The sequence below is a fragment of the Callithrix jacchus genome, chromosome X, assembly GCF_049354715.1.
Source record: "Callithrix jacchus isolate 240 chromosome X, calJac240_pri, whole genome shotgun sequence".
In the NCBI taxonomy this organism is placed as follows: domain Eukaryota; kingdom Metazoa; phylum Chordata; class Mammalia; order Primates; family Cebidae; genus Callithrix; species Callithrix jacchus.
The window spans coordinates 3,832,646-3,845,916 of NC_133524.1; the positions used below are offsets into that span (position 1 = coordinate 3,832,646).

General features: G+C 50.6%; 1 protein-coding gene across 2 annotated transcripts in view; it reads right to left on the reverse strand.

Annotated features, from left to right (window-relative positions):
* The window catches only part of PRKX (protein kinase cAMP-dependent X-linked catalytic subunit), a 104,837-nt gene extending 95,891 nt beyond the window's left edge, over positions 1 to 8,946 (reverse strand). For both annotated transcript variants that reach the window (XM_035289368.3, XM_008988903.4), the window contains exon 1: positions 8,400 to 8,946. In XM_035289368.3, the coding sequence (XP_035145259.1) occupies positions 8,400 to 8,568 (169 nt within the window). In that variant the 5' untranslated portion in view covers positions 8,569 to 8,946. The remainder of the gene's footprint in view (positions 1 to 8,399) is intronic.
* Positions 8,947 to 13,271: the final 4,325 nt, after the last annotated feature.

Genomic DNA, 13,271 nt, shown 5'->3' on the forward strand with positions numbered 1-13,271 from the left:
TATGACTGTCAGAGCAAACTAACACAATTATACAGTGCATTCGTTCTCGAAGGGACTCTTACGGCTTCAACCTCCAAAACAGACCAAGAATCCCACCACTCACGATCTCAACATGGTGAAACTCCGTCTCTGCTAAAAATACAAAAATTAGCCAGGCATGGTGGTGCACGCCTGTAATCCCAGCTACTCGGGAGTCTGAGGCAGGAGAATCACTTGAACCCGGGAGGCAGAGGTTGCACTGAGCCAAGGTCGCGCCACGGCACTCCAGCCTGGGCGACACAGTGAGACTGTCTCAAAAAATACAAAGAAAAGTCTGCCAAGCTCTGCGAGATCTGGCCACCAGGGCATCAACCTCCATCTCTTTCCTCAAAGAATCCTGGGATTACAGGCTCTAGCCACCAAGCCTGGCTTCCTCTGTTTTCTTTCCCATCAAGGTGAAATTCACGACAACATAAAATGAATCATTTTAAAATCAACCATCTAGTGTCATTTAGCACATTCACAGTGCTGTGCCACTGTCATCTCAATGTAGTTCCAGAATACGTTCATCCACCCAAAGGAGACCCGATATGCATTCAGCAGTCCTCCCTATTCCTCTCCCTGCTTCTCCGGGAGACCCCGCAGCCAGCGGGCAGCTTTCTCCATCTCGGGATCTGCGTGTTCTGTGTTCCTCTTCATGTTAGAATTTTTTCTTCTTCCTCACTTTCCATCATCAAGGAGAAGAGCGGCAGGTGGGAAGCAAGGTGAGGAGCCCAGGGCCAGTAGCACCTTGCTCAAGATGAGGAAGAAAAGGAGGTCCCTGGAAAACAAGACTTCAAAAGAGGCCAGAGACAAGAGGAATGATGCTGAGAAAGTAAGAAAATATGGCATGGAAAAGTGGAAGAGAACAGAACGGAGAAGCAGAGCTGTTCAGTGCAGAAAGAGGGCACGACGGAGCAGTGCATCGCAGCTGCCTGTCCATGGAGCCTGCTGCGTGGGGTGAACAGAGCCCCATCGAAATCCATCTGTGCTGCCATCACAAAACACGGCAGACTGGGGGCTTAGAGCAGCAGACATTCACTGCTGTCAGTCCTGGAGGCTGGAAGTCTAAGAGGAAGGTATGGGAGACTCAGAGTCTGGTGTGGACCGGCTTCCTAATTCTTAGATGGTGCCACCTCACTGTGTCTTCATATGGCAGAAGAAGCAAGGGAGCTCGCTGGCACCCCTTTTTTAAGGGCACTAATCCCATTCATGAGGCTCTATCTTCACGACCTCTTCACCTCCTAAGAGCCCTGCCTCCTAACACCATCACTGTCGGGATTAAGGTTTTGACATAAGAATCTTGGGGTGAGGGACACAAATATGATGATGGTGGCCCCAGACCTGGCTATGGGACTGGACCCACCACAGTAGAGGACCACGGGGAGGCCACCTGTATAAACAGGCAGAGGGAACCTGTCACACAGACAGAAACATTGGTTTCACCTCCTCACTCCGCGCTTACCAGGAAGTTCCTAAGCACAGCCTTTCCTAACGAAAACTGGTCACAATTCTAAGGAAAGCACTTTCAGCTTTTTGGAAGGAATGCCTTGGGGCTTTCCCTGTATTTCCCCAAAAGTGTTGCTTTTTTTTAACAACCAGAATGCCATCAACATTACTACCTTTTTAAAAGATTATCTCGTTCTCTTTCTTTTTTCTTTTCAACTGTACATATGCGATTTCATCTCCCTTGATATTTTCTTTTTATTTTATTAAGATGGAGTCTCACTCTGTCACCCTGGCTGGAGGGCAATGGTGCAATCTTGGCTCACTGCAACCTCCACCTCCCTGGTTCAAGTAATTCTCCTGCCTCAGCCTCCCGAGTAGCTGGGACTACAGGTGCTTGCCACCACACCCAGCTAATTTTTGTAGAGACGGGGTTTCACCATGTTGGCCAGGCTGGTCTCGAACTCCTGACCTCATGATCCACCCATCTCAGCCTCCCAAAGCACTAGGATGACAGGCGTGAGCCACTGTGCCCGGCCAATATTTTCTTTTCTTTATTTTTGACATAGGGCCTTGTTCTGTGGCCCAGGCCGGAGCACAGTAGAGCCATCATGGCTCACCACAGTCTCCACCTCCTGGGCTCAAGTGATCCTCCTGCCTCAGCCTCCCTAGTAGCTGGGACTACAGGTGCATGCCACCACACCCAGCTACTTTAAACAAATGTATTTTTAGAGATGGGGTCTTGCTATATTGTCCAGATGGATCTTGAGCTCCTGGGTTCAAGCGATCCTCCCACCTCAGCCTGGGTGACAGAGACCTTGTCTCAAAAAATAAAAATTCAAGGGAGGCCAGGTGTGGGGGCTCACGCCTGTAATCCCAGCACTTTGGGACACTGACGTGGGAGGATCACTTGAGCCCAGGAGGTCGAGGCTGCAGTAAGCTGTGATTGCACCACTGCAACCCAGACTGGGCGACAGAGTGAGACCCTGTCTCTAAAAAAAAAAACGAAAAACAAAGAAAATAACACTAATGTTGGCATGGCGGGGCTTCTGCCCATAGAGAAACTAATGTACATACTGTACCCAGCTAGTACTTGGCATCAGTGAGTGTCATAAAGAACAACTGCTGATAATGCCATCATCCATTCATTTGTTCGCACACAGAGTGACCAGCTTGTCCCTGTCTCTGCCTGGGACTTTCCTGGCTAACACTGAAGGTTCCTCACCTCAGGAAACCCCAGGCACATGAGGCGGGCTGCTCTCTGCATTCACGCAGTGGATGGTCTCAGGCACACACTAAGTGCCAGGTCTGTTCTGTGGATGTGGGAGATGAAAGTGACCCCAACACACAGAGGTCCCCACACTCTTGGCATTCATGTTCAAGCAGGGGAGGCAGGCGGAATGCTTGAGCCTAAGAGTTCAAGACCAGCCTGAGTAACACAGCGAGATCCCGTCTCTTTTATTTAAAAAATAAGTCCTGCACCTGTACCCCAGAACTTATAATTAAATTACATTTTTAAAAATAAAATGAGATAAACAATGAAGAGGAGAAACCGACAGGACTTCTATACTTGGAAGTGTTCTCTGATGCGTAATATTTGATCTCATCTCTTGACATTCGTGCAATGCACTGAAGTGGAAACTGTCATTCACTCATGCATGAGCTAGTTTCACACAGGGCGCCCACGCCAGATAAATAAGATTAAAGGGCTGAGCTCCACTTTCTGTGTATTGTTAGGCCACCAACAGCACTCCTAATTGCTCTATCAACACTGCCCACAAGGCTGCTGATTTATGCACACAGTAAAATCTCACCAGTTCAGATGCCACTCGTTCCAGCAGCATGCTGGTGTGATAGGGTGGGGATGCCGTGGACTCAATGTCTGTGCCTCCCCAAAATTCCTGTGTTAAAATCCTGACCTGTAAGGTGATGGTGTCAGGAGCTGAGGCCCTAGGGAGGTGATGAGGTCATGAGTGTGGAGCCTCATGGATGGGATCAGTGCCCTCATAAAGGGACCCCAGAGAGCTCCCCGCCCCTCCACCATGTGAGGACACAGTGAGAAGCACCATCTGTGAATCAGGCAGCAGGTCCCCACCAGACAACCAACTCTGCCACGCCTTCATCTTGGACCTCCAGCCTCCGAGAACTGTGAGCAATAAATGTCTGTGGTTTGTAAGCCACCCAGTTGATGGGGTTTTGCTACAACAACCTGAATGGACTGACTTGGGGCATTAATAAGAGCCCAGCAACAAGGAGAGGAAAGGAAATTCTGGCCAAATCACGAGAACCAAGGACAGCAGAAACCTACCAGTATAAGCACTTTAGATCTGAGAACCATGATCATTAATTATTAAGATCTCCTGGCTCTTAAGAAAATAAAATATTTTCAGATTGTATAGGTGTGAAAGTTTTTTTTTAAAAAAAAAAAAAAGCATCTAGATGGGCGCGGTGGCTCACACCTGTAATCCCAGCACTTTAGAAGGCCAAGACGGGCGAATCGCCTGAGGTCGGGAGTTTGAGACCAGCCTGACCGACATGGAGAAACTCCCTCTCCATTAAAAATACAAAATTAGCCGGGCATGGTGGAACGTGCCTGTAATCCCAGTTACTCAGGAGGCTGAGGTAGGAGAAACGCTTAAACCCAGGAGGCAGAGGTTGCAGTGAGCTGAGATCACACCATTGTACTTCAGCCTGGGCAACAAGAGCGAAAAAAAAAGTATCAAGCAAGATGGAGTGGTCTGCGGTGGGGGAATTCATTCTGCCCCATGGTTTACAGGGTGGTAGCTGCCCAAATCCACACACTGGGTGAAACTGCACAGAACTCTACACGTACACACGCTCACAAACAGAAGCCAGTGCGATGGCTCATGCCTGTATACAATCCCAGCACTGTGGGAGGCTGAGGCAGGAGGCTCGCTTGAGGCACCAGGAGTATGAGACCTGGTCAACATAACAAGACTCTGCCACTCAGCACATTAGCCAGGTATGGTGATGCCTGCCTGTAGTTCCAGCTACTTGGGAGGCTGAGGTGGGAGAATCGCTCGAGACCAGTAGTTCAAGGCTGGAGCGGGCCAAGATTGCGCCACTGCACTCCCGACTGGGCGACAGAGTGAGACCCTGTCTCAAAAACAAACAAAAAAAAAGCTGAACGAGGTGTGTGTTCTCTTTAATAGGGACAGACCAATGCCAATAACAAGGTTCTGACATTGTCCCACAGCTATGAAGAAGTCACCGTGGGGAAGCTGGCTGAGGTGCATGAGACTCCAGGTCCTGTTCTGGAATCTGCTGTGAGTCTGTATTTCAAAATACATACACTGTTAATAGAGATCTGGGAACTTTGGGATCTTACTCAAAGAAACCGACTAGGACAGGTTGTTAGTATTTCCCTTTTTTTTAGATGAGTCAGTGCAGAAGTAGGTTGAGAAAAGGAAAATGAAATGTGGATCCAAGGACTGGCCACTGTCACCTGAATTACCTCCCTCCTGGCAGGCTAACACCGGGGCTAACACCAGGAGAAGCGAGCACTGGCTCGTAGATGCCAAATGATTTGATAAGGACATTTTTGGAATAAAACCTAAGTATTTTTTATCTGATACATAGAGAAAGTAATTCTCAGGTGGTCATCATAAGTAGGAAAGCTGATCAGATAAGGCTGGCTGACGGTTGCACAGAGAGTCGTCCTCTTCTCTCTAAGTAGTGTAAGTTTCTCATTTCCAAAATATAATTTTTTTCATTTTATTTTTTAGAGAGAGGATTTCAGTCTATCGCCCAGGCTGGAGGGCAGTGGTGCGATTATAGTGAGCCTCTTGCCTCAGATTCCCAGGTAACGAAGATTACAGGAGGTACACGCCACCATGACCAGCTATTATTACTAGCTTTTTGTAAGAGATGCAGGTCTCGCTATGTTGCCCCAGATGGTCTGGAACTCCTGGCCTCAAGCCATCCTCCCACCACGACCTCCCGAATAGCTAGGACTACAGGCACGTGCCCCTGTACCTGGCCCTCAATTTTCTTTTTTTAAAGCACAATTGTTCTCTCCCATAGGAACAAGCATGGCTCGGTTATGTGAACAAGAAATTTGAATAACCAGATTAGAAACCATTTTTTCCCCTAAGGAGTAGTATGGCTGTTCTGATGCAAAGTTCCTAAAACTATTAAATCAGCCTTTAGACCAGACATACTCCAGAATCCCTTCATGCACAGAAAAGAAAAAAAAAATCCCATTATCAGATTTTTCACAACTGTAAACTTCACATTCTTCCTAGCTACCTGAACTTGAGGAAAACTGGTCAATCTTTTTGTTTTCCCTCCAACACCCAAGGCTGGAGTGCAGTGGTACGATCTCTGCTCACTGCAACCTCCACCTCCTGGCTCTGCTTCAGCCTCCCAAGTGGCTGGGATTACAGGTGCCCACCACCACATTTGGCTAATTTTTGTATTTTTTCAGTGGAGACAGGATTTGGCCATGTTTATCAGGCTGGTCTCGAACTCCTGAGCGAAAGTGATGCACTTGCCTTGGCCTCCCAAAGTGCTAGGACTACAGGCATGAGCCACCATGCCCAGCTTGTGACTGGCTCAGAAAATAGGATTGCTCAACTGGCAGTCCGAATAGAGATCCCCTCGGCCCACTCCTCAAAAAGTTCAGTACTCCTGTGGGGTACTTGTTCGGGGCCTGAGAGAATTAGGAATGAGGAGAAAGAGCACTTAAAAGCAGACTTATGTTCCTGCAGTGACAACTCAGGATGAAGAGAAGTCACGTCCACCCAGACTGGTTCCAAGTCCAGACTGAGACTCCAGCTCGCCCCTCACTCTTCCCCATCACGCCTTATAAAACGCTCCAAAGCTGCTGGAGATTGTGGCTCAGAGACACAATTGCAAAGGCTCTAAAGGGTTTAAGATTTTTTTTAATTTATTCTAATTTTTTTAGGTGAATCACTCTCAGATTATTCTTTAACCAACAATAAAGAAAGGGGCTCGGATAAAAGGCTGTAGATAATGCCACCAAAGCTGTGAAGTTGTCATGAGAGTGTTCCAGATATGTGTGCGCACACACACACACACCGGGTCCTGGTCCCCTGTTGTCCAACGAGTGTGGAATACCTAGTTCTTCTGTCACACCCTTGGAGCCCACAGGAAGTTATCCTTGAGAAAGGAGCATCATCCTCATTAAGAGAGTACTGACTGGACTGAGAAAAAAAAAACAATGCTGACTTCCTCACTTAGCCAGCTTAGTCCCCAGAGGCAGTGACACTCTCTTTTTAAGGATGAGGTTACCCGCTAGGCACCCTAAGCTGACTTGACGTCAAACTGAGTGGTCCCCTGTGGCACCAGAACCCCTCACCTCTGCCGCCCTCCTGCCCACATCCTGCTCTCTAACCCAGCCTCCAGCCTGGGGAGCTGGGGCGCTCCACCCTTCCCAAGGGACCCATGTGGGCACCCCCAAAGAATGATGAACGATGGTGCTGAGTGCCAAGGAACAGCTGGACCTCATCAATTTTCCACTGTTGAGTTGTATTTCCACCTACTGTGGCAGCTGCACTAGTCAGGTTCCTGCCCCGCCCTTCTTTCCCCGAAAAGCACACCCTGCTCTCAGATTAGCCCAGGACAGCTTTCAGGGGACCAAGAGAAGGGGCAAGGCAGAGAGAGAGAAGGGAGGGAGACAGAAACAGAGACAGAGAAACCAGGACAGGAAGGGGACCGGAGAGAGACAGAGACAGAGGAGAAATGCAGAGAGACAGGAACAGAGAGACAGAAAGAGGGGGAGAGAGACAGAAACAGAGAAAGAGAGAGATAGAAAGAGACGGGGAGGGAGGGAGAGGTGAAAGGGAGAGGGCCTCCTCCCACTCTGTCCTTCCAAACTCGGGCTTTCCTCGTGGGCCCTTCCTTCCTCAAGGCCTAGGTGGCAAAGAGGTCACTGAAGGAAGCGAAGTCTCCTCTTCCTCAGCGGTTCTGAAGGCACCTGAGCTATGCCCGCTGGTCTTCCTAAGCCAGAAACTATGACCTCGAGTCCTCCTTAGGCTTCCCAGCCCAGCTTCCTCCTTTCCAAATGAGAGGACAAACAGGAGGCAGAGGGCCTGAGACCTCCTGCCCCAGCAACACACTCCCCAAGAAGGCACAGGCGGACCGGTGCTAACTGTTTAAATCCAGCGCCCACGTTCGGTTGGGACATTCTGACACACTCAGGGCTGCCCCATAAATAGCGCGTGTCCGGATCCAAGCGCACAGAGAACTCGAAACCTCTATGTCAAGCTGCCCATTCGGGGTTAAGTTCAAAGGCAGAGGACAAAGGAAACGGAGAAAGTCTCCAATATAAGAATTACCCACTTCAGACACACGAGACCAAAAGCACACGTAGTGTCAGGAAATGTTAGGATCTGTCCCCAACGCCACCGTCCAAGTCCCCACAGAGCCACAGGACACTTGTCCCCCGGAGCCCAGCTGCTCCCGAAGCCCGTGGAGAAATGTCTACATTCCCCACCGAGGACCCTGCCGCTGGGCACAAGGGGAGGCTGGCCTGGGGGAGGCCCGCTGGGGCCTTCAGATCTCACGCCCATGTCCCTGGGGCGGCTGCCTGGGAGGGCGAACGAGGTCCCCCAGGCGAGGTGACCCGCAGGAAGTTTTGTGACGTCGGGCGGCCCAGGCCCCGGGGTGCTGTGTGTGCTGGGGGTGGAGGGTGGCCTCCGAGAGGAGCCGTCGGAGTTCCAGGGAAGGCACCGGCCGGTCGGGGAATCTGCCTGGGCTGGGGGGTGTGCTCCACTTCTCCAAGCACCCCCCGGTGAGACCCAGGGCGCAGGGGCAGCCCCGAACGGGGACCCCGAGCCGGAGCGACGGGGCAGGGACCTCCCCATGAGGCCGGCACCCAGGGCCCTTTGTCCTACGACAGCGTCCCGGTCGCGCCCCGCGCCCCTGCGGGCCGACTCCCCGCGCACACTCACCCACGGTGGCCAGCGTGTCGAAGTCCTGCAGCCGGTAGGCGGGCGACTCTGGCGACCGCGCCTCGGGGCTGGGACGACAGAGTGCGGGCGCCCCGTCGGGGGTCCCCCCCGCCACCTCTCGGGGGTCGCTCTCCTCCGCGGCCGCCTGGGCCAGCCCGGGCGCCTCCATGTGGACGCACTCAGGTCCGGGACGCCGGGCCGGGCCGGAGCGCTCAGGGAGCTGGGATTCCCGGGAGGCAGCCTCGGAGGGCGGCGCGGCGGCGGCGGCGGCATCAACGGAGGCTCCCCATGCGCGCCCTCGCCTCCCGGTGCGCGTCCCGGCTCGGCTGTCGGAGTGGCAGGGACAATGGCTGGGCGGTGCTCACCGCACAAACATCAGCAGCCCCGGGTGGGAGCAGCCGCCGGCCTCGGGGGGCGGGCACGGAGCGCCAGGCGGCGACGGGGAAGGCGGGGGCCGCGGCTCGTGCTGGGGGGGCGAGGCGGGGGCCCTGCGCATTCCCGAAGTCGCGTCCGCAGCCTCCTTCTGCTCAGCTGCTGCGTGGGCGCTGATGGGGCGGGCGGAAGCCGCCTGGGCGTGACCGCGCCTCTCCCCGCCCCCACCCGGCCGCGGGGCTGGGGGCGTCGCCTTCGCGCGCGCTCCGCCTCCGCCGCGACCCCGCCCAGGAGCCCGAGACCCGGACTTGCGGGTGGCTCTGGCCACGGAGGGTAGGCGCTGCGCTGGCCTCTTCGCTCCCGGGGCGCCCCTGGGGTGGCACCCAGGCCGACCTCTCCCTGGAGACGCGCAGGCGGGCCACCCGGCTCGCTGCGCCCAAGCCCGTAAGATGGGGAGGCGAGAGGGCCGGGGGACCCGGAGGGCCCGGGAACAGGGAGTGCGTGGCTGAGCAAAAGTGAAGTTCAGAAATAAAAACTGAAATTGGCGTTTCGTGAGAAGAGGGGCTCTGATTCGCCTGGCTCCTTAGGAGGCGCGCTGCGCGCGGATCTCCAAGAGGGGCTGCGGGATCTGGGGGACGAGGTCAGTGTCCGGGTTTTGCTGTAGGACTCTGGTGATTCCAGATTTCTACTTGGAAGGGCCGGGGAAGGGTGGGTCTGACCTGGTGCGTTTCTTTGCAGCTTCCTGTGGATCTAGAATTCTTTCCAAATAAACATTTTAAAGAACTAGGGAAAGGCAAATCTGAGAGATCGCCCGACCAAATGTAGCACGTGAAACTTGATTGGCCACTGGTTTAAACACCCAGGCGACAACTCGTTAAAGAATTGTGCAGACGCATTTCAATTTTAGAGACACATAGATTTTTTTTTTTTCTGGCTTAAGTGTGGCTCAGGCAATACTTGGACATACTTATATTTTAAAACCCTATGTATGGGGATTTGAAATGAAAATATAACTGGACATTTGGGCACCCCTTTCCTTAGGAAAATACAGACAGTGCTTCAGCGTGCGGGCCCGGCATGGCCTGGACGCTGCGCTCCTGACCTGCCACCAGGGCGGCCCGGGCTGCAGGTTCGCGGAACACACTTTGAGCAGCAAGGGGTCAAACTGCAAACCCCCTTATTTTGAGGAATCTCAGCGATTCTACGACTGGAGGGCATCTCCAGTCCCTCAGTCCTCTGGTCAGGGGGCTTTCCGAGAGGCAAAGAGGCCTCTAAGTCAGAATGGACACATTTTTAAGGGGACCAGGCCGAGCCATTTTGCGCAGCTATCAGGGAGGGGGCTTCAGGAAGTCTGAACGCGGCTCGGTTTGGATTTCTGGCCCCTGGCTGCCAGCCTCGCCTCAGCCCGCACCTGCATTTTGTGGGTGGCATTTCTCCGCCGGGGTGACACCCGCTCTCCATGCTCTGCAAAATCCTGAGCTGGAATGCAAAACACGTGCGACACTAGCAGGCTCCCGCCATCCCCAGAGCCTGGTTAGGACAGGGCACAGCCCTGCCAAGCCCTGCCTGGCCGAGGGGTTCAGGGCCAGCCAGGAACTTGCACTCAGGACAAGTTCGTGTTTCCCCGCGGAACGCGCGCCCTCTCTGCGAGGGCCTCATCTTGGAAACCCAAGGTTGCAGGCTCATAAAGTCCTTTTAATCAAGGCCCGGGTTTCACACCCAATTAAGCACGTGTCTTTGCCTGCAAATTGCACCCAGGAAAAAGTGTGGCACAGAATTGCAGCGTTAAACTCTGTTGGGGCTGCTGGTTGGTCTGATTCCACCGATCCCACCCTGACCTTGACCACATAGCTACCTCTTCTTACAAATATGGCCTGCATGTTGCACATCTTGCTTCACAAAGCAGCTTTCATCTGGAAGGGTCATAAAAATCCTTGAGAAACCACAGCCTATTACTTGAGAGACAAAAAAGGAAAATCCCTGTGAGTTAGGCATGGAAGGGTCATTACTGCCTTAATGAGGCAGCGTAATTTTTCGGTGGAGTCAGGAAATGCTGAACTCTGCCATTCTGGAGGAATGAGTCCCCAACCCAGTGAACTATAAATTCAATACCATGATAGGTGCAGGTGTTGTTAAATATGAAAGGAATCAAAATTGTACCATCTGGCCGAGCGCAGTGGCTCACACCTGTGATCTCAGCACGTTCAGAGGCGCAGGGGTTTGAGATCAGTCTGGGCAACATTGGAAACCCCCCTCCAATCTCTACCAAAAAACTTTTTTTCACTAGTCAGTTGTGGTGGTGCTCACCTATAATCCCAGCACATTCAGAGACGCAGGCGTGAGGATGCCTTGAGCCCAGGAGGTCAAGGCTGCAGTGAGCTATGACTGTGCCACTGCCCTCCAGCCTGGGCAACAGTGAGACCACCTGTGAAGGGAGCTGATCACTCTTTAAGCATGTATACTGTATGTGTGTGTTTGTGTATGTATGTGTGTATATATAATGTATATATAATATCAATTACATACAACATATACTGAGTTAAATATATGTTATATATTTGTGTATATGTATGTGTATATATTTTGCATAAATGATGTATAAAATATATATATTTCTATATATGTCAAGATAAAACTTTTTTCTATTTTTATTTTTTACTTTTTCATTTTTATATATCGAGGAGGTACAAGTGTAGATTTTTTGTTTCTCAGTAATTTTGCTTAAGATAATGGCCTCCACTTCCATCCATGTTGCTGCAAAAGAGATATTTCATTCTCTTTTACAGCTGCATAGTATTCCATGGTGTGTGTGTGTGTGTGTGTGTGTGTGTGTGTATAAAACATATTCTTGTCCAGGTGCGGTGTTTCACGCCTGTGATCCCAGCACTTTGGGAGGCCAAGGCGGGTGGTTCACCTGAGGTTAGGAGTTCAAGACCAGCCTGGCTGACATGGTGAAACCCCGTCTCTACTAAAAATACAAAAATTAGCTGGGCATGGTGGCGGGTGCCTGTAATCCCAGCTACTAGGGAGGCTGAGGCAGGAGAATTGCTTGAACCAGGAGGCGGAAGCTGCGGTGAGCCGAGATCATGCCACTGCACTCCAGCCTGAGCAACAAGAGCAAGACTCTGTCTCAAGAAGAAAACAAAACAAACAAACAAAAAAACCATTTTCTTTATTTAGTCATCCATTGGTGGACACTCAGGTTAGTTCTATATCTTTGCTATTGCGAATAGCACTGTGATTGACATACAGGTGGTGAGGCATAGTGGCTCATGCCTGTAATACCAGAACATTGGGAGGCCAAGGCAGGTGAATCACCTGAGGTCAGGAGTTCAAGACCAGCCTGACCAACATGGTGAAACCCCATATCTACTAAAAATACAAAATTAGCCGGGCATGGTGACACACGCCTGTAATCCCAGCTACTTGGGAGGCTGAGGCAGGAGAATTGCTTGAACCCAGGAAGCAGACATTGCAGTAAGCTGAGATCACACCATTGTCCTCTAGCCTGTGCAACAAAGCGAGATTCCATCTCAAAAAATAAATAAAGTGCAGCTGTCTTTCTGATATGATGATTTCCTTCCCTTTGGGTAGATACCCAGTAGTGGCATTACTGGATTGAATGATAGTTCTATTCTTAGTTCTTTGAGAAATATATATACTGAGATAAAAAATAAGAAAGTAGGCAGTTACTATCGCAAACTTTACGATTTACATATATGTATAAAAAACATGTAAATATATATTCTAGTATATTTTATAGAATATATTCTAGTGTGTATATATATGAAGTGTGTAGCCACCTTCACAGACATATATACACACATACATATATATGTATTCTGAGTTAAACATATATATTATATATGTATATGTGTGTGTGTATGTATATATTTATGTTGCAACTTATCAACCTAAACATATGCTTCAGCTTCCTTTTTGATCTGCCATCTGTGGTGGAGCTGCCACCAAAATGCAGATGTTTGTGAAAACCCTAAAAAGGAAGACCATCACCCTGAAGGCTGAACCCTTGGATACGACAGAAAATGTAAAGGCCAAGATCCAGGATAAGGAAAGAATTCCTCCTGATCAGCAAAGACTGATCTTTGCTGTAGAGCAGCTGGAAGATGGACGTACTTCGTCTGACTGCAACATTTGAAAGGAGTCCACTCTTCATCTTATGTTGAGACTTTGTGGTGGTGCTAAGAAAAAGAAGAAGTCTTACATTACTCCCAAGGAGAATAAGCAGAAGAGAAAGAAGGTGAAGCTGACTGTCCTGAAATATTATAAGGAGGATGAGAATGGCAAAATTAGTGCTGTTCTGATGACTGTGGGGCTGGAGTGTTTATGGCAAGCCCCTTTAACAGACATTATTGTGGCAAATGTTGTCTGACTTACTGCTTCAACAAACCAGAAAACAACTAACTGTGTATGAGTTAATAAAAGACATGAACTAAACAACAATAGAAACATATGCTTCAGAAATACAGAGTGCCTCAA